Genomic DNA, 23,254 nt, shown 5'->3' on the forward strand with positions numbered 1-23,254 from the left:
TGACCACAGTCAGGGCTCAGTGTGTGACCAGGGTCAGGACTCAGTGACCAGGACATACTTGTGTCCACTCAGAAGTGCTGCCTTTGTGGCACCAGGGCCAGGCCACCTCTGAGCTCCATGCTGCACTGTGCCAGCTACAGGGCCTTCTTGGACCTCAGACACCACACAGAGCCTGAGGGCACAGTGCCCATCCTTGAAGTCACTGTCAATGTCCCTCAGACACATCATCCTCCCATCCCACTCCCCACTCCACCAAATGGTGCTGGCTGCCCCCCTTGATGGAACCTCAGTGGCCAGAGAGATCTGAACCCAGACCCATGTGGGCAGCCACTCCTGTTCACAGGGCCCGATACCAGCCCCACAGGCTGCTGACCTCCTGAGAGACCCCAGGGCTGGCACGACTGGCCGCTGCCCTCCTGACACCCTTCCCACACTGCCCTGGGTGTAGGAGGGTCCTGAGGGCCGCGAGGCACTCTGGGGGCTGGGCAGACCCTGCTCTGCCCATGCAAGGGGAGTATCCAGCGCATTTATATTCTGCTGCCCTTGCTGATGACGCTCTTTGAATAGCTTATTAGAAATTAATATTTAATTCTCTTCTGTGGATTTAGCTTAATTATTCAATTTATTATTGCAATTACTGAGAAGCACCCAGTAGCAAAATTGCTTGCTTTGAGCAGAGGAGACAGTCAAGGAAGGGGAGCCTTGCCAAGCACATCCCGATGTTCAGACGCTTGTTTGCAGCCTTTGCCCTGGGGGTTCCTCCTCGTGTCTCTCTTGCTGCAGTTAGAAACATAAAACCCCTTTCCTCTGTCAGGATTGGCTGAAGATGCTCCCTGTCTCCTGAGTGTCTCCCCCTTGGGTGGGGCTTTCCTGGGGTGGGGCCAGGATCCCTGCATCTGCTAAGAGGAAGGCCCTGAAGGTGCGACCCTATCTCCTCGTTCTGGATCATTTTGAGGTCCACTGCCTAGAGAAGCAGGAAGAAAAGGGAGTGAGGAAGGGGAGGAGGAAGGGAGACAGGAGGGCAGAGGAGGGAGCGGGGGGGAGGGACGTGGAGGAGGGGGGGCTGGGCCCACATCCCACCCCAGTGGCCTCTGACCTGCGCCTGCAGGGCAGGTCCCCACATCCTCACAGCCTTGCCCTGAGGGAGAAACTGCCCCATTTTACCAGTTTCTATACCAAAGCTCCATGAAGATCAGTGGCTTTTCCCAGTCACCCAGGTGGAAGTGGCAGGCGGGGACCTTTGACCACCATAGGTGAGGCCTCCCCTCCTGTGCCCTTGGCCTTGGACAGTGTTCTCAGGCACTGACATTGGGGAGCTTGCACCCTGCCCCAGTTAAACCCCAGGGCTCCATCCCAAGCTCATCTTCCTGTCTGTCCATTTCCTGGGGGACAAGCGGGGGATGCAGGGCTGGACGGCTGGCGGGGCTGCTCCTGAGCCCCGCCCAAGGCTACCAGTGAGCATGGGAGCCAGGCCAGCTCTACCCTTCCTCCCGCCTTTCTGAGCCTCACCTCTCAGGTGGGGCCGCAAGCCCTGCAGGGCTCCTGAGGGCTCGGCACCCAGGCTGTGTGTTTGCACGGTCCGTTGTAGACAGGTGCCAGCCTAGAGCTGGGATCACAAGCCCACTGGGGAATGGCAGGGACTAAGTGGAGGGATGGATGGGAGAGGGCTGGGGGCCGAGGGTGGGGCCGCCAGAGATGCCCTCCCTGCCCTGTCCTGCTTGCACGTCCCTCCCCATGATAGGGACAAAGGTCTGGAGGCTCAGGTCTAGGGGATGTTACCCCGCCTTTGGTTTGAGAGTCAGCAGGGACAACTCAAACCTCTGCTTCTGGGGTGGGGGCTGGGTCTGGGCGACAGGTCTGGGTGGCTGGGACAGGTCAGCTGTGCAAAGGAACAGGACGAAGGTCAAGTCCAGAGCAGGACGTGGGGGTGGGGGAGGGAAGTACATTTATCATGCACCAACTGTGGGCACCAAGGGCACCTGTGGCCTCAGCCAAGCCTCACAAACACCCCAACAAGGTCTTAGCGTCCGGGTCCACCAAGGAGGGGGTTCAGCCCAGCTCGTCTGACTCCAGAGCCACCAGCACTGGCACCAGCTCCAGCCACGGCGGCCACTGCCCTTGCTGAGGCCTCACTGCGTGCCCTCCACCCACCAGAACCACTGAGGGACCTCGGCCGGCAGCTGTTCGGGCTGAGGACTTGCTAGATTCGACACCCCCGCTGTCCTGGCTGGCAGACCTGTCATGCAAATCAGCTCCAGCAAGCGTCACAGCACGCAACATGCTGCCTTAGTAGCTGGCCGCCAGCATTTCTATGCTTTGAATTTTTTCGTGGCCCACTGCCATTCCCACTGGCCCAATTGGCCCCTCACACAGCCATCTGCCTAGCCTCAGGGGAACTGCCTGGGGCGCCCACTGGCCTGGGCGACCACCTCTGATGGGAGAGGGAGCCCGAGCCTGGTTATGGCCCCAGGCTCCCTCGCCCCCCAACAGTCCCTCTGCTAACGTGGCCGCCACCTCAGTTCTCCACCCACAGGGCTTCTGTGCCTCTGCCTGGGCCATGTCCTTGGCCTGGGGTGCCAGAGGAGCCCATACCCACCTTGCAACACTCAACTCTCAAGAGCTGCCTCCCCCAGGAAGCCTCCTGCCTCCCCTTGGGCTCCCCTTTGGCTCCATGCCCGGCGTCTCCGAGGGCCTGCCTCTCCCCAGCCTGTGAGCTGCTCAGGCAGTGCCGGGTCTCTTTTCTGCCTGCAGCCAAATGCAAGGAGCTGGGGGTTTCTGAATCAGTCGAACACATCACTGACAGTATGGGCTGCTCTGAGTTGTGGCCGAGTGCCCCTTGGGGTGACAGGGAGGACAAGGTATGGCCTTGCTGGCTGTGTCCAGCCTCAGGTTTCACGTCCGCAAAGCAGAGCATGTGCATGGTAACAGTAATGTAATCCACAGTGACGGCTGTGACAGGGATGGTGAAAGAGCTGCTGTCACTGAGAAAGGAGCTCATCTGGGCCAGATGCCGGGCAGCTACCAGTCAGCAACTCTGCAAGGTAGCCCTCACGTCCCTCACATTACAGATGGGGAAGCCGCCTGCCAAGGCCCCACAGCTGCTCCACAGTTTACGCCGAGTCTGCCAACTACTCACAGCCCCCCACTGCTCAGCACCACCTCCAGCCCCACACACCCTCACAGGTGTCCCCCGGGGCACGCTCTGTCTGCCCCAATGACCAGGAGCTCTGGGAGGCTGGGCCTGGATCCCAGGAGAAAGATCTCGACAGATAAACCTCTATCGAGCCACATGAGACCTCCCAGCACACTGAGGGCCTGCTTACAGGCCAGAGCAGGGAGGGGCAGGGCCACCCAAAGTCCTGGGACTCAGACATGGAACCCAGGTGATGGGCTTGGATTGGCTGAGCATAGAGGGTCATCTAATTATCTCCCACACCTTTGAGAGTGAAGGAGCCCCGATCGCTGCATGCCCCTGGTGAGGGCAGTGCAGCTCACCAGGCCTCGGGATGCACAAACCCCGGGTAAAAACTGGGCTCTGGCACCCACTAGCCGTGTGACTTGGGGCTGGGAATCTACCAATCCTGAGTGCAGGTTATGTCAGAGGAAATGAAGGATTAGTTAGAGGACACTGTGTGCATGGAGCTCAGCCCCACGCTGGCATGGAGCAAGCACTCAGCGAATGGTCACTGTCATCGTGGGGCACTAGCAGGCCCCATAAATCCTTGGCACGTGAGCCTCTGGTTCCCTCCCCTCAGCCCCAGATGGAGTGACCAGCGAGAGAATTACCCTTCTGCTCTCCAGGCTGCCCAGATTTCAAGTAAATCCTCTCCTCTCTGCAAGCTGGTTTCTCTTCTGAAAAAGGGGACATAACAGCACCTTTGACGGGCTGTGTTGAGGAGGAAGACCACCCCTGTTAAAGCACCTCTGAAGCACTCAGTACACAGAAGATACACAGATGTACCAGGGCCGTGTCCTGTCCTTCTGAGATGACAAGCTCGGGCCCCTTATTCAAAGTACAGACCCCAGAGATTCTGGGACAGGGGAGCGGGCAGTTAAAGAAGGGGTCTGTCTCTCCCAACCTCAGGCACCTCCCCACATGCACACACACACGTGCACCATGCACACATACATGCACACACGCACATATGTGCACACCCCCACACAAGCACACACATGCACAGCATCCACCCCAGGGAGCAAGAAGATAAAGATCCCCACCAAACGCTTCCCAAACAGAAGCCAATGGCTGTGAGACCGATGTTTCATGGCTTTCAGAAAACAATGAAAACATGATTTGCTCTGCACCTCAACTTAGCCCTTAAGTTCCTTGTGCTCATGCAAATACGTCATTGATCATTGTCCAGATATTGTAATTTTCCATTTATCGAGGCCCAGCCCTGTGGCCTGTGGAGGGACTTGCTCGTCCTGTGCCCCCTCGCTCACTCACGGATTCACTCATGGATTCACTTATTCATTCATTCATTCAGTCTCCATGTCCTGAGCCAGGTCTGGGCTGGAGTGCTGGGGATCCATCCTTTACTGCAGAGAGCTCACACCCCACAGGGCACACAGGCTAGTCAACCGTGACCAAAGGTCACTGTGGAAAGGGCTCCTGAGAGAGCAGGGGCTGGAGCCCTGGGAGCCCAGCGAGGGGGTGTGCTGTGGGGGAGGGGAGGTCTTTCAGGGAAGGGGACCTGGATCCTGAGGACTCACCTCCCTTCTGTGAGGTTCTGCAGCTCGTCCCCATAACAGCCACAGCTGAGAGACCTGGACAGTCCAGCAGCCAGTCCCCCCAGTCTACACTGCCACCAACCGTGGCACAAGGAGACACAGGCCTCCCTGCAGCCTGGCCCTGTCTCCTCTCCCTCCCAGAGGGACCCTGTGGCAGGGCTGACTGGTCGGGGCCTGGTGTCATTCTCTGATATGTCTAACCTTGGTCCTGGGGGCCTCCCCATCACCAGAACTCCCTCTTTACCCTAATGTGTGGGGACTCAGTCCCTGGCACGCTGAGCCTGACCCACACACTGCATCTACAGCAAGAAGTGGCTTCACCAAGCAATGGGGCCTGGAGATGCTTCAGAAAACAGCCACATTTTCCAGGGTGGGGAGTCCAGGTGAGAAAAGGGGGAGTTCCAATAAACAGAGATGGGAATTGGGCTCAATCCAGGGCAGGCAGGCTGGCTTTGTCCCACTGTCCGCCATGGCTGAGGAAGCCCCAAGCCTGACCCCAGACTCAGTGTAGACCCTGGTCATACACTGAGCCCTGATCCTGGGCACATGCTGAGCCCTGACCCTGGTCACATGCTGAGCCCTGACCATGGTCATGTGAAGACCCTGACCCTGACCCTGGTCCTAGTCTAGCCATCATGCTAGCTGTAAATTGAGTACTGGGACTTGCAGGTGATGGCTGAGTTCAGTCCTTCCCCACTTAGGAGACTCTTGCCCTCTTTGGGGGCCTACTTGGTGGCAGCCATTGCTCCACGTGTCAAAGAAAGTCCCTGTCCTGACTTCTCCCCAGACTCCTGTAAGGACCAGCAGGAGGTGGACTTCCAGGACTCCGGTAAACTGGGAAGAGCTGAGCCCATGTGCTTGTAGCCAACAGAGCCAGTCAGGGGTGCATGGGGGGGTGGGCCTGGGTGGCGGGGGCGAGGAGTGGCTGCGTGGCTCACCCCGTCACACTGCAATGGGATGCAGGTCCAGCTGTGGTGCTCGTGGGCCTCGTCCAGGTCAGGGAGCAGCCTGAGCCCCACCCTCAGACCACGTTTCTCTGCAGCGATGAACCCCTGCATCTGAATGAGCCTTTTCCTTCCTCAGGTTCTCTTTCCATTCAGCCATCCTCTTCCTCTGTCCTCAGAGCAACTCAGCAGCCAGGGACAGAGGGCAGGCACCCAGCGGCCACTTCTCTGTGGGAAACTGAGCCCAAAGGGAGCAGACCCCGCAGGTCCCACGGCGAGCCCCAGCAGCTGGGGCCATGCTGGGCACAGATGGGATCTGGGGGAGTCAGAGGCTGGGTGCCACCTCTCTTATGCTTGGCTAACGCACCAGAGATGATAGTACCAAAGCAGGTGTGTCCCTGCCTGGGACAGAATTCAGCCAGCTCCCTGGTGCTGGAGACACCCAGCCCCTGAGGACCTGGGGCCTGGCCACAGGAGCAGGAGCTCCTGGCTTGTCCTGTCAGGGTCGGAGCTGTCCCGGGTCTCGTTTGCTCCCGGCCACTGGTCTGTGAGCTGCTAGAGGCCTGGCTCCCCTTGCCCTTTGTGCCCAAAGGTCAAAAAAGTGGCCGCTGACTAGATGTGTGGTTTGGGTTGTGTCCCTTACCCACTCCGGGACTCAGCCTTGGGGTCTCCACAGTGGGGACAGGCAGCTCCAGCTGGGGGTCTTGCCCCTGCTGGGTCTGCACAAGCCAGCCGTGGACCCCGGCTTCTGGGAAGCCACCCTGGGGCTCGTGAGCACAGCTGAGGCCAATCCTCCCCCGCAGGGAAGGACTGCTGAGCTCCAGGCTGCCCGGCCCTGGCTGGGGTCTGATTCAGGGTCTGAGGAGGAGGGCGGAGTTGACGCCATGGCCTGGGGGGGGGAGAGGCAGAGAGGGCTGGGTGACCCCTTACAGAGGGGAGCAGGCGAGCTGGCAAGCCCCACCCTGCTGGGCCTGAAGCGCGGGAGCCATGCCTACCCCAGCTGGTCGCAAGAGCAAGGGGCCCTCATCCAACCAGCAGACAGCCTGCCTGCTGGCCCCAGGCCCATCTGCCTGCTCCTCGCCCCGCCTGTCCCTGTTGTCCGCCCTCACAACCTCCTTGTCCACACAGACGTGGACACAGCTTGTCCTCGCTCCCACCTCCAAGGGCTTCTATTACACCCGTAATATTCCACACTGCAAGTCACCAGCAAGACTTCAGGGACCTCCCTGGTTTGGCCCCTGCTGGCCCCCTCCTCACCTCCTTCCTCACCTCTGCTTGGGGTCCTGCCTTGGGGCCCTGCCCTGCTGGACCTCACCACCCACACGGCCCCAGGACTTCTACGCATCTTGTCTTCCAGCCTCAAGCTGCTGTCCCCTCGCCCAGTGGCCTCCCCTGCTCCTCCAGCCCAGGCCCTGCCCCGCACCCGTCAGCCCATGTTCACAGGTGCTGGGGGTTAGGACCTGGACCTATCTTTTAGGGGACACAAGTCAGCCACTGCAGGGGTCGTCACCATGGCCACAGTTGCCATTGCTATCATGGCGGCTGTTTTGGGGCTTGGTTCCAAGGCCACATCAGAGCAGGCTGGGAGGGGTGGGGCTAGCGGGAGTGCAGTGGGTGCAGGTACCATGTTTGCACACACACTGCGCAGGCACACATGGGAGGCGGGGGGTCTCACTGTGCCGCTGGATCAAGCCGCGAGCTGTATTTGGTGCCTCCCGCCCGCCTGGTGCTATGTCCTGCTGCATCTCTTCCTGCTGCTCATTCTTAGGGGATTCTTTCCCAGGAAACCACCTGTTTGGAGGACTCAGAGATGGGCGGAAGGCTCTGGCCCAGCCCTCCACTCCAGAGCCCCACTCAGCCACCCACTCTGCTCACCCCACTCCTCCACAGAGGGCCCCAGCACAGGGCGGCCACTGGGGCGGGTCACAGAGGGTCACCTGGGCCCGGCCCTTCCCAGCAATCAAACCCACCTCACCTGCCCCTGTGGAAGCTGCTGAGCCTGATTCAGAAAACCGGCACCATAACAGCCAGGCCCACAATGCTGCCCACCATCCTAGCACCAGGGAGCTCTGGGTGCCAGGAGTTCCCTTTGTTATCCAAGATTTTAGTAGCAAAACCCGAACCAACCTGAATGAAGTGAGGCCACCTGGAGTCCTCATATGTCCTATTTAATGTGACCCTCCAGAGGTCCTGCTGCAGAGGGGTAGACGAGCTGACCAGGGAGACACCGGAGGTGCCACACAATATCCAGCAGGCTCCCTGTGTATCCTCATGGAAACCTGAGACCTTCTGAGTCGACAGCCCTCCTGGTCCTGAGGGCTGGGCTCTGCCCTCCCTGTGAGGCCTTGAGGATTAACGTAGACGTGGGCATGCGACGCTTGGCACACAGGAGGCCAGCAGCAAGTGCGAGTCTGCCTCTGCCTCCCTCTGCTGCTCAGTGAGGCCCACAGAGGGCAGCCTGGTCAGCAGCAGGACGCTGCAGAGCTGACCAGTGAGGCATCAGCCCTCAGAGCCCTCACATGAGGGAAGCGACCTGTGCAGAGGTTCACGTGGAGAGGACCGGGCATCCCAACAGCCAGCACCAGCCCCCAGCCCAGGAGGAGCCATCGTGGAGATGGACCCTCCAGACCATCCAGCCTTCAGATGATGTAGCCTCAGGAGAGACTCTGAGCCACAGCCACCCAGCTGAGCCACTTCCAATTCCTGACCCACAGAAACTGAGATAACAAATGCTTGTGTTTAGCTACTGAGTTTGAAGTTAATCTGTTACGCAGTGAAAGATAACTCACACACCTGCATACTCATGTCATAGGTGCCACGTGACACTCGAGACCCTTCCCATGATCCATCCCCATCAGCAGCCCACTCCACTTCCAGCCCAGAGCCCTGCACCCTGGGGACACCCAGGCTGTGTCCCAGCATGTGTCTCAACACCCACTGCTCCTTGTCTACAAGAGCTGGCGAAGCTTCCAAGACTAGCTCTTTTTCTCCCCTGGGCCCCCAGCACGGGCCCACTGCATGACCCCGTGGGCTATGCTCATGGACTGTGGCCCCAGGGGAAGTGTCACCCATGGCCTTCTGGAGGTCAGTGCATAGAAAAAGGGAGGGTTCCAGCTGGCCCGACACTGGCTCTGAGCTCTGGGAAAACAGAGCCCACATCTGCCACGCTCACCACTGGGTCTCCAGGCCCAGCATGAACCCGACGCGGAGAAAGCACTCAACAACACATGGAGGATGGGTGAAGGAAGGATAAATGGATGAATAAATGGAAGGAAGGACAGAAGGAAGGAAGGAGGGAAGGATGGACAGATGGATAGAAGAACTGGAGGAGAGACAGATGAGTGGATGGGCAGAGGGATGGTGGCATGGGGGCAGGTGGGCACTCACCACAGGTGGCATCACTTTCGGACAGAGGTGGCGATGATGAGGATGATGACCAGCAGGACGGTGACTCCAGCTGACAGGAAGTAGCACTTGATCTTGCGTCTCTGGAGCTGGGGGAGAGAGGTGGTTGCCAGATCCTGGCCCTCTAGCCTCCCGTCCTCAGGGGCGCTAGGCTCAGGGGCCTGCAGGGGGCCAGGCCCACCCCGGGACAGGGTCCAGGCAGAAGCTGTCCCTTGCAAGGGCGCTGCCTGAGCCAGCATGCCTGTGCACTCAGGAACTGCTTTGGGCCGGCCCTGCAGCCAGCTCCAAAGGGAGGAAGCAGGAGACCCGCGAGACCGCCTGGGCTCCAGGGCTAGCCAGGCCTGGGGGTGGACCCCGCTGAGCCCCTGAGCCTAGGATCTCAGCCACATCCCTTCCTGACACCTTGGGTTCTTTTGTAAGCAGAGAATGACGGTGTGGTCTCCATGGGACATTCCAAAGATGACGCATGAGGAGTTTGTAGCCCAGGGCCTCGCAGACCCCAGACACATGTGCTCACCAGGTATTGCTATGATTCTTGTACATATTGTTACCATTAGTCTAACGAGTTCTGGCCCCACCATCGATGCTCTCGTGGAGGAGAAAGACTTAGTGGGGCACTGATTAGGGAGACATGGGGAGACTTTATCTAGGTCCTGAAAGGGGAGCAAGGACCACCCCAGGCAAGCGACCAAAGGGGACCCAGAGCAAAACTGGGAGCTTAAGATCATTGGCCAAGTCATTGAGTACCCAGAGCAGAGGACAGGAGACGGCAAGGGAGAAAGAGAAGGGATGGGAGGCATTTACCACGACATGTTTACGAGTGCGTTAGAGGAGAGGCCACTCAGGAAGCCACAGAAGGATGGGCAGGAAAGGAAGGACTCGAGACTGACAGTGTGTATGGAAGGGAAGGAGGCCTAGCACAGGGCAGAGAAGGGAGGGTCAAAGCGGAGTCAAGACCAGGAGGTGGAAGCTTTAGAACCTGGGCACGACTGGATATGCAAGAGAGGCAGAGTAGAGAAGTCAAGGACAAGTCCCCCAGGTTGCACTGGGTCACTAGGTGGATGGTGGGAATATTAATACATACGTCCATCCAGCCATCAAACAATCCATCCACCCACCGACCCACCCACCCACTCACATGCCCTCCATCCATCCATTCATCTACCCACTTCCCCATCCACCCACCCACCACCCATCCACCCATCCACCTGTCCATCCATTCATCCACCCACCCACCCATCTACCCACACACCTATCCTTCATCCATCTGTCCTCCCAACCATTCATTCATACATACATCCACCCACCTCTCTATCCACCCACCCACCCACCTATACATCTATTCATCTATCCACCCATCTAACTACCCACCCACCTGTCCATCCACACACACACCCATCCATCCATCCTTCTGTCCACCCAGTTTCTCAAGATGGCTACAGAACGGGGATTGGGAGAGAAGGACAGCAACTCAGCTGTTTGAAGAGAAGAGACTGGCGGCGACGGGAGGGCACCTGGCCATGGTGGTACTGGACTTGGGTTTTGGGGGTGTGGTGTCCACAGTGAGTTTTGGGGTGAAGATCCAGGTCCTGCTTTGAGGTGATGGCTGGACTCTGCTGGGTGTTGGACAGATGACTAGCCTCCAGCTCAGCTCCTTCCGAGTCACTGCACCTTGGGAGGGACCCCATACTAGCCTGAAAATCAGCCATCATTGGAACGGCCTCACCTCCCAGCCTTGGGAGCAGAATTGCTGCCACCCTGTGTTCTAGGAGAGGACACCAGGGCTCAGAAAAGTGAAGTGAACTGCCCAGGGCTTCATAAATGGTGTGCGGCAGATCCGAGCTTCAGTCCCTCCGCCCCCCTAGCTGTTATCACGAAGTCACCCACTGCCCAGACATGCTGGGGGTGAGGGACAGCAGAGTGAATCAGACACAGCCCTGCAGGTGCTCACAGCAGGGGGTGGGAGGGGCAGAAGGCCACAGTCCAGCAGGAAATCTCCGTGTCAGGGCACGGGACAAGGGGCTCTGGGCTAAGGAGCACTCCAGGCCCCAGGACAGTGCCGGCGGGTCAGGGTGCTGGGGGTTGTGGTGCCACTATGGTGGGGGTCCACGGTGCTGCCCTCACCAGTGCTGTCCCAATCTGCAGGACAGCCATCCCTTCAGCACTCACGGGTGCCGAGCATCCCACTCCCCTTACCAGGGCAGGTCTGCAGATGAAGACATGGCTCAGAGAGGCGAGGCGTCCACTAGCCAAGCTGCAAGGCCAAGACAGGAAGTGGGCGCCCAGCAGTGCAATGGGGCCTGCTGTTACGTCCCCACGCCCCGCTGACCAAGGCCGATGCACTTAGAGCCACATGTGCCGGAGGCGTGCGCAGCCCTCCCCAGCACCCGGGTTCCCTGAGCTGAGATGGCGCCTGATGAGCCATGTGCATGGGTCCCCTGGGTGTGTGCCAAGGGGGACAGACGGGACGTAAAGAAAATAGGAGCTGGGGTAAGGCCTTGGGGGTTGTTCCTAGACCTGCTGCCCGGGCCTCCCCTCTGTGTACCCAGCCCAGAGCCTGGGCAGCCCAGAGCCTGGGCAGCCTGGGTTCTGCACCACCGCACACTTCTGGTCACCTGTGTGCTGTGCCCAGCCCTGGCTGAACCTCTTCTGTTGGCCTGACTCTAAATATCCAGCCAAGGGCCTCCTGGGATGTGATCCGAGGTTAGGACTGTCCCTTCCTCCAAGCTCCCACCCCGCCAGGCTCCACAGACGTGGTGAGGTGCCACAGAGAGGCCAGGAAGCCAAAACCACAGGAACAGCTGAGGGGACCCGGGCTGGAGCGCAGCAAGTGCCCAATACAGCACAATGGACCACCTAGAGTGGAAGGGGAGGTGAAGGACCCCCCGGACCTCCACACTGACAGGCATCCTCCAGCAAGCCTGGCCCCTTCCACAGCCTCCTCTCCACCCCACCACCAAACCACCACGGGGCCTCTCGCCACCAACTTCAAGGGAAGAGGCGGACGCGGGCGATGGCAGGCAGGGCCTAGTGCGACAGATGTGGGGCTGGGACAGATGGTGGAGGCCTTTGATGAGGGCTCCGCAGTCCCCCACCTCTGCACCAGCCCCTGCAGGAAGGGACCTGCTGTGCAGGTGGAGCCGAGCTCCTGCTGGGCCCACGGCCCCCAGGCTCACTTCAGACCCCAGGGGCGGGAGGCCAGTGCCACCCATTCATTGGCAGCCAAGGGGCAAAGCAAATGGCCCCCAGTCGCTCCTCGCCCCACCACGCAGCTGCCTGCAGATGAGAGCCACTCTCTGGGGACTGGGGGAGTGGGCAGTCACCGCTCCTGGACACCCAGCCTTGACTGATGGGACTGACCTTTCCAGCTTCCAGAGAAAATCTACTGAGCACTCCGTGGCCTTCTGAGTGGAGCACAGGGGAACCTCCTGAAGGGGGTGAGATGGATTTCCTGGTTAAATTTTGCCGCATCTGTCGGGGGGGGGGGACCTGCAAAGGCCACGAAGGTGCTGGGAGCAGGCGCAGCTCACTTTCCTGGTGCTCAGGCCAGTTTTAAGGGTGGAAAGGACCCAAGGCCCAGGCAGGTGCTGCCGGATGGCTGGTCGGCTGGAGCCTTGGAGAAGCCATCACTCAGAGGGGCCAGAAAGCCCACCCTGAGCCCCTGCTCTCCATGCTGGGAAGCCCGGATTCGTCCACATCAAGCTCTCGAGACCTGTGGGTGGGCACATTTCTGCTCCACACCAGCAGTCAGAGAGAGAAAGAGCTGTGGGGGAAGCCAGGACGCTGACCTGGGAGACACCGTATCCCCCTACTCACAAATTCATGTGTTACTCTCCTACCCTCCAGTGCTCAGGACATGACCTTATTCAGAGAGAGATTTTGCAGACATAATCCTGTTAAGGTGAAGTCATTAGGGTGGGCCTTAATCTAGTATGACCAGTGTCCTAACAAATGGGAAATTTGGACACAGAGACAAACACAGAGGGATGACCATGTGAGGACACGGGGAGGAGACGCCATCTGCACGTGAGGAGAGGCCTCAGGAGGAACAACCTGACACACCCGGATCTTAGACTCCAGCCTCCAGAGCCGAGAGATCATAAATGCCTGTGGCTTCAGCCCCCAGCCCATCTCTACTGCTGACCCTCGGGAAGTGGCAGAGCCACCAGGTGGCTGGGGCCTCCTGCCAAAGCCAATTCCTGGATCTTGTCCAGTTTGACTTTCATGGCTCCCCAGTTCTGAGTGCCCCTCCTGAGAGGAGAGCTGCCCCATCTCCTCCTATGCCCAGCTCATCCTAATGCCCTCGCTGCCCAGAGGCCACCGCTAGGCCCTTGTCCCCCTCCCCAGGAGGACACAGGATGTTGAGGGAACAAAGGCAGAACAGCAGGGGGCAGATGGAGGGAGGTGGCTCCACCGAGGCCTCAGGACCAGGGCAGGGAGCTGTCCAGGGCCACAGATGCCCTGCAGTCAGTGAGCCCCTATCCTGGGCATGTCCAGGGAGCAGGGGGCCACAGGTCAGTCCCTGGTAGCAAGGATGGGCTGGGCAGGCCTAAGTCCCCCATCCCTCTCCAGAGTCCCATATCCTATGAGGCTGTCACAAGGCCCTGGGGCCCATGCTCTGAGCAGGGGCTCCCAAGACCCCTGCAGCCTCAGTCCAGCACCGAGCTAGGGACCACTGTCCTCTGGACAGCCCTGTCGGGGCCTGATCACACCTATTTCAGAGATACAAACACCAAGGCTCAGAAAGCACAGCTCGCACACAGCCCCTCAGTGGCGGGGTTGGAACAGAGCCCAGCCCTGACCTCAGGCTGCCCACAGACCAGGAGGGAGGGCGAGGATGATGCCTGAGGCCAGTCAGGAGAGGGACTCCTGGTCCAGTGCCCCCTGAGCTGTGCTGCACTGGAGAAGACAAGCAAGGGCATTCCTGGAAGGGGGACCGCACCTGCAAAGCGCAGCGGGGGAGGGGCGGCCTCTGGGGCTCTTCGGTAGTTCCCAAAAGCTGGAGGGGACCCATGGTGGGGGGAGACAGAGGCGGGCAGGGTGGAGCAGAGCGTGATGGCGGGCGACAGGCAGCTGCCCACGTCAGGAGCATTCCTCAGGGACAGATCTGACTGCAGATTGGAGACCTGAGCCCTGACCACACACCCAGGAGGGGGCCCGCTAGCCCCCAGCCTCACTCTCCCTGGTGCTCCAGGTACTCCAGCTGTCAGCCATCATCCCTCTCAAGGAGCTGCTGTGACTAATTACTCTTAAATGACAGCCCACAGTGAGAGAGGGGGGTGGGGCTGGCAGCGGGAGCCAATTAGCCTGAATTACCCCTTCATTGGGGCCCAATTAGTGTCAGTTGGGCGGGGTCAGAGGGGGCCTGGAGCACTCATTGTTTGATTAAGTCACTGATTGGGGCTCCCAGACCATCCCAGATCCTGGGCTTGCTCTGCCACTGCAAAGAGGCTGTGCTCCCCTCCCCCGTCTGGTCTGCCATCCCCCCCCCCCCCCCCCCCCCCCCCGCCCCCGTGGGAAGTCATGCCTCAGTGACAGTGTAGGGGGGTGGCCTGTTCAGGACCCGCCAGCCCTGCAGGACCTTTGCACACGCTGCTCCTCAGCCTGCCTAGGCACTTCACTTAGCGAACTCCTACTCACTCTTCAAAACTCAACTCCAGGACACCTTCCCAGATGCCCCGGGGTTGTGTTAGGAATTGCTGGGCTCCCCCAGCCCCGGACACCCCTGCTCAGAACTTACCCCTGCTCCCCCAGCTCAACTCCTCGCCTCCTTCCCCACTAGAACCGTGGAAGGCAGGACGATGTTTGGACATCGAGGCTGCCTGAACTTGGCGGGTGCTCAGCAGAAACGAGATCACCAAGAAGAGGGGCAAATCTGCGATCCCAGCCGCAGGCCCAGGCAAGCTCCGTGAGGGCTTCGTCATCCCAGCCACAGGCCCAGGGCAGGGCACACCCCAGAGAAGGGCTGAGAGTTGCCCTGGGCACCACAAGGCAGGGTTTGGCAGGTACAGGGGCGCTGGACTCCTAAAGCCCACACTGTCCCCGCCCATCGTGCTGGGTCCCTCTGACTCCCCAGCCCCTTTCCTCCTAGCCCCACCCCTGCACCCCGGCCTCCCCCCTCCTCAGAGGCTGCTTCCCATGCAAATGCATTCAGAATAGATGACATTTCAGAAACATCTATTTGTATATATTTAGACTCCATTTCAAAAGAATTATTCAAACTTGGAGCCGTTTAGATAGATGAGTGTGGAATGGATTGTTTCTTAAGTGTTCACGTCAAAAATACCATGTTTTCTAAGTGGATTACAAAAGCTGTAATTGTTGAAGTAGGTACATTCTGCTGGGGAAAATTACAAAATTATGACTTGGGTCTCAGGAATACTGTGTCCTGAGGAACAGGGGCAGGGGGGGCCAACCAACAATGTGGGGTGGGGGCCGAGTGCATGTGGTGTTGGCTCCTGCTCGGTCCTAAGGCAAAGGTCCCCTGAGCACGCTGTGCCAGGGCCCTCCAGGTCCAGCATGGGACACAGGGTCCTGTCCGTCAGGGAGGGCCTCAGGCAGGGGAGATGGACATGTTCAGATGCGTGGAAGGGGCAGGAGGAGGCAGGTAGAGGTGAGCACACAGGAGGAGCCTCAGCTGGTGAGCGGGGCAGGGACGGCCAGGCCAAGTCTGGGATGCAGGCAGCGGCAGCTGCGAGGTCCCAGGGTAGGAGCCCACATCTTCCCAGCAGCCCCAGACAGCAGGGAAGGCCAGAGAGTGGGCGTAAGGATTTGGGCAGCCTGGGCTCCAGTCCCAGCTTCACCACTTACTGGCCATGTGGCTCTGCCCACTCTGAACCTCAGTTTCCCAGTCTGTAAAATGGCAATAATGATCCCAACCTCACAAGGAAGTTGTGACTAAAGAGGAGATAACGTAAGTGAAGTACTGGAAAACAGCCGGTGCTGTTAATGCCAAGGGACTCGGCTGCCTGGGAGTCCAACCTCGGCTGCTGTGACAGACCTGGCTGTGGCTCAGCACCTCAGTCCGGGTTCTCAGAGTCAGTCTGGGCTTAGCCTCATTTTCACTGGCATCCCTGCCTCACCCCAGTTCCATCCCCCACACAAAGCCCTACCCAAATACCTACCTTTTCTGCCCCAACATGAGGCACGCCAGGCTGCCTTCTCTTCCCTAAGGACGCCCCCAGCCCTGACCCCAGGGCCTTTGCACATGCTGTTCCTGGTGCCTAATCTGTCCTAGCCCTGTTCTCCACCTGGCCCAAGTCCCCTCGGGGGATGGGTACTCCCATCCTGCTGCCCTCTCAGTGCCACCTGGCCCTCTTTGCTCAGAACAGGCACGCTTGTGTCCCCTCCCCTCCAAGACCACAGCTTCTTGCAGGAGGTGCGGGTTGCTACCACAGCCACACTGCTTGCACAGTGCTGAATGGCAAGCAGCACCCAGTGCTCACTGTCAGTCAAGGCACACCCGCTCAGCCAGGCCCCTGCAGGGGTGGGAAGGGGGCACACCACGTGTGCTGCCAGCAAGGAGGAACAGGGTGTGTAGCACAGTCGTCACCATGGGAGGCTCCACCATGTAAACAGACACGCGTGCACAGGCTGTGTGCACTAACCGATTCAGCAGAAACCTGTTGCCATTGTCGGATTGCTAGCAGTGCTTTTCCCTGGAGGTGGGATCATGGGGAACTTCTGTCCGATTTTTGTTTTGTTACAACGAACCTTCTGTAATGAAGACCAAATCCAAACAGAGGTGGGCAGAGATGGAGAGGTGGAGGCAGGTGGGGCGGAAGCTGTGCAGGGAACTGCAGCCAGAGCTGGAATTCACGTCAGAGGTCACCTGACAGCCTATCCCTGGGCTCTCTCCTTCCTTTCTTCACGGAGTCTCCCCTGGGCACATAGAGGGAAACCTCTGGGCTCATCATGGATGAGAAATCCCTCCCAATTACACCACCCTTCCAACATTTCTGTCACTGAAGTCCTGAGTACCCAGGTCCTCAGACCTCCTCACACTGGAGGTTCAGTGACAGCTATTTGAATGAGTGAATAAATGAATGAAGTCCCCCAAAGACACCAGGCTCCCCCAGCCCCCAGCCTCCACACCAGTGTGCTCGTCCTGGTCTTCCCAGACCTCCATGGCAAAGCTGACAGCTACACCTCTATCCGCCCCAGCCCCTCCCCCATGTTCCCTATCAATTAGCTCATTAATAACACATGCATATGAATTGGCAAAGTGTGCCAGGCGCCGTCCTAGGTGTTGGGGATGGCAGGGAAGGAAACAGACGAATTCCCTGCCACATGAGCTGGCACAAGAAACAGGCACTGGGGTGGATTCATGGTGTGCAGGTGGCAATGAAGACAAGGGGAAAGACCAGCAGGGGCAGGGGCAGCGAGCTGGGGTTGGTCAGCAAAGGTGTCACTGTGAAGCCAGACCGGGCTGGAGGCGTCCTGAAGGGGGGCACGCAGTCGGGGGGGCATGGCATTCCAGGCAGGAGGGCAGCACGTGCAAAGGCCCCGAGGCAGAGGAGGCAGCACCGGCATGGGGCCGCAGGGCCTTTGCGTGCACCGTTCCCTCTGCCGGCTGCTCTTCCTTAGACTCCTCCCCTACTGCAGGTCTTCATTCATCTGTTGCTCTGGCAGTGAGACCTTTGCTGACCATCCTATCCAGAAGGGAGCCTCCCTCTTCACTCACACCGCCGCCCCTCCCTGCCCCACCCCACTGCACCCACGCGCTATCACTGTGGGAGGGGCTGGCTTCCTTCACCCCTACTCTTCCTGTCCTGGTTCCCCCACCGGGGTCAGCTCCAGGAGGGCAGGTGTCTTTGCTGGTTTTGCTCCTGGTTGTGTCCCTAGCCCTGAGCTGGGGTCAGTGTTGGCACATAGTAGGTACTCCATGTTTTGGAGGACAGCATGGGTGATTACTACCTCATACGGAGAACTTCGGGGCTTTCCGTGAGCTGCCCCATTTAAAGGGCATGGCACGAAGTGGTCCCAGTGAACGCACAGGTCTCCCTGGCTCTGTCTGCTGCATAATGGCTGGGGGACCTAGGCTTCCCTGTGAGCCTCAGTTTCCCTATCCATAAAACACAGTGATAAACAGGTGCTTGAGAATCGCAGGAGGAGATGCCTGTGGTCTGTGAGGGGCTGCACACTGGAACCCCCGTGTACACTCGTTCTTGTTGCTAACCCTTCCCACAGCTCTAAAGGACCTCACCCGGACGCTGCTGTTCCCACAGTGGAGTCCTGGGGTCCCCACCCGCAGACCCCAGGCAGAGGGAAAATTTCACATCCCGATTAGAGGCCCCTACCATCTGATCTTTCTGTGGACACTTCTCTCCTGAGTTGTGCCTACGACAGACTGCTCATCCATCCTGCACACCAGCCTCTCCCGGGTACGATCGCAGCTTTTCACTATGTCTGGCTTTGAGCAAGTGTCGGGGCCGGGGCAGAAGCCAGTGCATCTGAGACAGCGCCACCTCACCCACCCGCCTTCTGTGCATCTCACGCCCCATCTACTTTACTCGACGATGCACTGTGGAGGTGCCCCACTGATTGCATTAGTGCCCAGCGGCCTCTTCTCCAGGAGAAGGAGCCCCGTTTTTCTCTCTGGGCATGAGGACTCTGGCCTTTGTTACCCCCAGCCCCCCCAGGCTGCTCAGAACTGCACGGCATCCATACATCCCAATCCCCCTGCTGTGGACTCCTGGTGGCTCACCTCCTCCCTGGCCACTGCCCATCGCCTCCATGCCTGATGGTTCTACTCCCTGTCCCTGCCAGCCTCTCTCTGCCCCATAGCTGAGCTCCTGCAATGTGTCAGGAGCTGGGGACACTGAGGAAACAAAACCCTGCCTCTGACCTCAGCCAGCAGCTCGCCATGCAGCTGGAGATTTCATTCAACAAACAGATGCTGAGACCCAGAGATAAGGGCAGTAGGGCAGGGACAGCGCCCCACGCTTCGGCTCCCCAGCACATGCACTGTGCTGGCTACCACCCACCAACTGCTCCCTGGGGTTCTGTATCTCCCCTCCACCCATTTCTCACCCAGAACCATCAAATCTGGCCACAGCCCTCCTCCCACCTCCCCCAGCCCCTCCCCTGCATGCTCCTGGGGCCCTCTGCTCCCTGGCCTCCACATGCCAGCTGGTGCCACTCAGGGCAAAGCCCTCTCTGCCCCTGTTCCCCTGGCTCACACCCATGCACCCTCCCAACCTCAGCTCAAGGGGTGCCTCCTCCAGGAAGCCTCCTGGATCCCTGCTCACTGGCCAGGGAAGTTATCACTACCAGGCTTTCTCAGACTCCCACTGGGTCAGGGAGAGCCTCTGGCTCATCCCTGGCACCACAGACCCCACTGAGTCTTGGAAAGTGAGCACTCAGATGCACCAAGCACCTTCCAAGTCTGGGCATGGGACAGAAGGCGAGGGGTCAGGAAAAGGCTCCCCAGAGGACGTGCGGGCTGTTAGGGCAGGTGGGAAGGGCACCCTAGGAAGAGGGAGAGGAAGTTCTGATGTTCGAGGGAAGGGGAAGTTTGGCTTGGCCAGAGCACTGGGTTCAAGGTCCCCTGAGCCTCAGCTACCACCAGCCGCCAAAGCCCCGCCACAGTGGCTGTCCAGGGCCGACCCTTATCCTTCCTGCAGAACAACATGGCTGGGGTAGCCGAGTCCTTTCTATGCAGGAGCCTTAGCGCTCCTCGGGTTGGAGCTGGGAAGACCTGGCCAGGACAAACTAAAATACTGTGTGACAATGGCACGTAAGTTGGGAGGGAGTGATGAGAGCTAATGCGTTTAAAGACTCATGCATTATTCAGGAAGGGACGACGATGATGTCTAACTTTAAACTTTGTTTCAGTAGATATACCTGGCAAAATTTCAAGGGAAAAAAATAAAAGATCGAAGTAAAGTGTATAAGTAGATTTTTTAAATATAGAATAAGAAGCAATGAACGAATTTTTTAAAACTCAGTTGATTCAAGAGACATGAAAACTATTTTAAATGCATCAGGTGAGACTGGATTAGGTCCTCGACCTACAAAGAGCATTACTGGAGTAATCAGTAAAACTTGAATGGAGTCTGTGATTAGACAGTAACATCTGCTGGTGTCGATTACTGCTTTGGAGGTTATGTAGGAGAGTGTCCTGGAGCTTCCTGACGCCCCGCTGGATTGGAGGGGCACTGGAGCACCTGGTGAGGACGTGTTCACCCTGGGGAGAGACCAACAGCGCCCTGAAAACTCGGCCTCCCAGGTCTGCAACTTTGATGTACTTTTGCAATATTTCCAAAGTCAAATGTTAAAAACTCTAGTAATAAAAAACAAAGAAGTTTTCAGAAATCACAATAAATACAAATCAAAAGTCAGATGGAGAAACAAATCCCAAATTATCAACAATGGATTAAACTCATGAATGAAAAGACAGGGATTGTCACACTGGATTTTTAAAATCCAGCTACATGCTGTTTACAAGAGACATATCAAAAACATAGAAACACGGAAAGACTGAAAATGAAAATACAGGAAAATATACCATGAAAACATTAATCAAAAGAAAGCTGGTATAGTCACATTAATAGCAGACAAAAGGGGTTTTAAGATAATAAGCATTGCGTGGGATAAGAAAGGTCATTTCATAATGCTAAAAGGTTCAGTTCACCAAGAAAATACATCAATTCTAAACTTGTATGCAACCTTAAAAAAATAGCCACAGAATATATAAAGCAAACATTTATAGAGCTACAGGGAGAAATTTCCAAATCCACTAGTGTAGTAGAAGATTTCAACATATTTCTCTCAATTTATGAGAGAGCAAACACACCAAAAAAAGATACAGAAGATTTAAGCTACAAAGTTAACAAGCTTAATTTAATGAGCATTAATAGAACTTTCCACGCAGCAATTAAAAAATACACATTCTTCTCAAGCATACATGAAATATTTACAGAAATGGAAAGTTCTAGGCCATAAAGCAAGTCTTAACAAATTTCAAAGAACCAGTACCACATAAAAGAAATCCTCTAACAAAATGTAACTGTTAGAAGATAATAAAAAAGAGTAAATTAAAAATCCCCAGGTATTTAAAATTTTATAATTCACTTCTTAATAAGTAATGGGTCAAAGAAAAATCACAATAGATATAAACTTTTTAAACTGAATAATAATGAATCATATCGAAACTTGTAGGATGCAGTAAAAGCAGACATTTAAAGGGGAATTTATAGATTCTAAATGCTTATGTTAGAAAAAAGAAAGGCTAAAAATTCATGGGCTAAGCATATCACTTTAGAAATTAGAGAAAAGAACTACAGGATACACCCAAATAAAGAGAAAGGAAAGAGGTAATAAAAAGTAGAAACCAATAAAAAACTTAAATAGGCATAAAGTAGAACAAAGCCAAAAGTCAGTTCCTTAAAAACACTAATAAGAAAGACGAAGCTCTGGAAAGAATGATCAAGGGAAAAAAAAACTGAACAAATAAACAGTGTTAGGAATGAAAAAGGGCACAGATCTATAGACAGAGCAGAGTCTGCATAGATAAGAAAGAAAATATTATGACACCCTCACGCCACTATGCGGGAAAACCTAGACAAAATGGGCAAATTCCTAGAAAAATATAATAACAAAACTGCCTCAAGAAGAAAAAAGAACTTGAATGGTCTTGTATTTTTTATAACAGTAGAGTATATAATATATAATAGAGAAAGAAATAGAGAGAATATCGTTAAGAAAAATTGAAGAGGAAATACCTCCAAACTCATTTTACAAGGTCAGCATTGCCCTGATACCAAAGCCAGACAAGAACACTAAAAGAAAAGAAAATTACAGGCCAATATCCTTAATGAATATAGATGCAAAAATCCTCAACAAAATGCTAGCAAACCAAATTCACTGGCTAATCAAAAGGATCATTGACCATTATCAAGTGAAATTTATCCCTGGGATGCAAGAACAGTTCAACACATGCAAATCAATCCATGCACTACACCACATTAACACAATGAACGATGTAAGCAGCATGGGCATTTCAATGGCTGCAGAAAAAGCATTTGACAAGACACAGCATCCTTTCATGATAAAAAATTCTCAACAAATTAGGCATAGAAGGAAAGTACCTCTACACAAGCTAAGGCCATATATGACAAGCCCACAGCTAACATCATACTCAATGGTGAAAAGCTGAAAGCTTTCCCTCTAAGATCAGGAACAAGATAAGGACGCCACTCTGGCCACTTCTATTCAATATAGTACTGAAGCGCCAGCCAGAGCAGTTAAACAGGAGAAAGAAATAAAAGGCATACAAATAGAAAGGAAGAAATGAAATTGTCTCTGTTTGCAGGTGACATGGTCTTATATATATAAAACCCTATAGACTCCACCAAAACATTGTTAGAATTAATGAATTCAGTGGAGCTGCAGAATACAAAATCAATATCTGAAAATCAGTAGCATTTCTATACACTAAGAATAAATTATCCAAAAAAGAAATCAAGATTTCCATTTACAATAGTATCAAAACAAAAACAAAAACAAAAATAAAAAAACCTTAGGAATAAATTTAACCAAGATAGATCTGTACATGGAAACCTATAAAACATTAATAAAAGAAACTGAAGACACAAATAGATGGAGAGATATCCTATGTTCATGGATAGAAAGAATTGTCGTAAAAATGACCACTCTACCCAAAGCAATATACAGAGTGAATGCAATTCCTATCAAAATTCCAAAGACATTTTTCACAGAAATAGAAAAAACAATCCCAAAATTTGTAACCACAAAAGACTACAAATAGCCGAAGCAATCATGAGCAAGAATGTGGAGAAAAGGGGACTTGCAGGTTGTTGGTGGGAATGTAAATTAGTACATAAATTTCCATTATGGAAAAGTTTGGAGGTTTTAGATGCAAAAATCCTAAATGGAATATTGTCAAACTAGAGCCACCGGTGAAAGTGAATTGTATGAAAAGTTGAGTTTTCCCCCCAAATGCAAGGTTGTTTAACATTAGAAAATCTATACATTCATCACATTAACAGAATGAAAGAGAAAAACTAAGTAATCAACTCAACACATGTAAAAAAATAATTTGACGAAATCGAATACCCCCTCCCGGATTCAAAACCAAAACTCTTAGCAAACTCTCAGCAAATTTCCTTCACCTGATAAGGAGTATCTACAATAAACGTAAAGTTAATATT

At 55.6% G+C, this 23,254-nt stretch overlaps 1 protein-coding gene across 4 annotated transcripts in view; it reads right to left on the minus strand.

Annotated features, from left to right (window-relative positions):
• TSNARE1 (t-SNARE domain containing 1) overlaps positions 1 to 23,254 on the minus strand; it is a 180,791-nt gene that overhangs the window by 6,411 nt on the left and 151,126 nt on the right. For all 4 annotated transcript variants that reach the window (XM_063079523.1, XM_063079524.1, XM_063079522.1 and 1 more), the window contains one exon: positions 9,063 to 9,169. In XM_063079523.1, the coding sequence (XP_062935593.1) occupies positions 9,074 to 9,169 (96 nt within the window). In that variant the 3' untranslated portion in view covers positions 9,063 to 9,073. The remainder of the gene's footprint in view (positions 1 to 9,062; positions 9,170 to 23,254) is intronic.

Source organism: Cynocephalus volans, chromosome 15 (assembly GCF_027409185.1).
Source record: "Cynocephalus volans isolate mCynVol1 chromosome 15, mCynVol1.pri, whole genome shotgun sequence".
Lineage (NCBI taxonomy): Eukaryota > Metazoa > Chordata > Mammalia > Dermoptera > Cynocephalidae > Cynocephalus > Cynocephalus volans.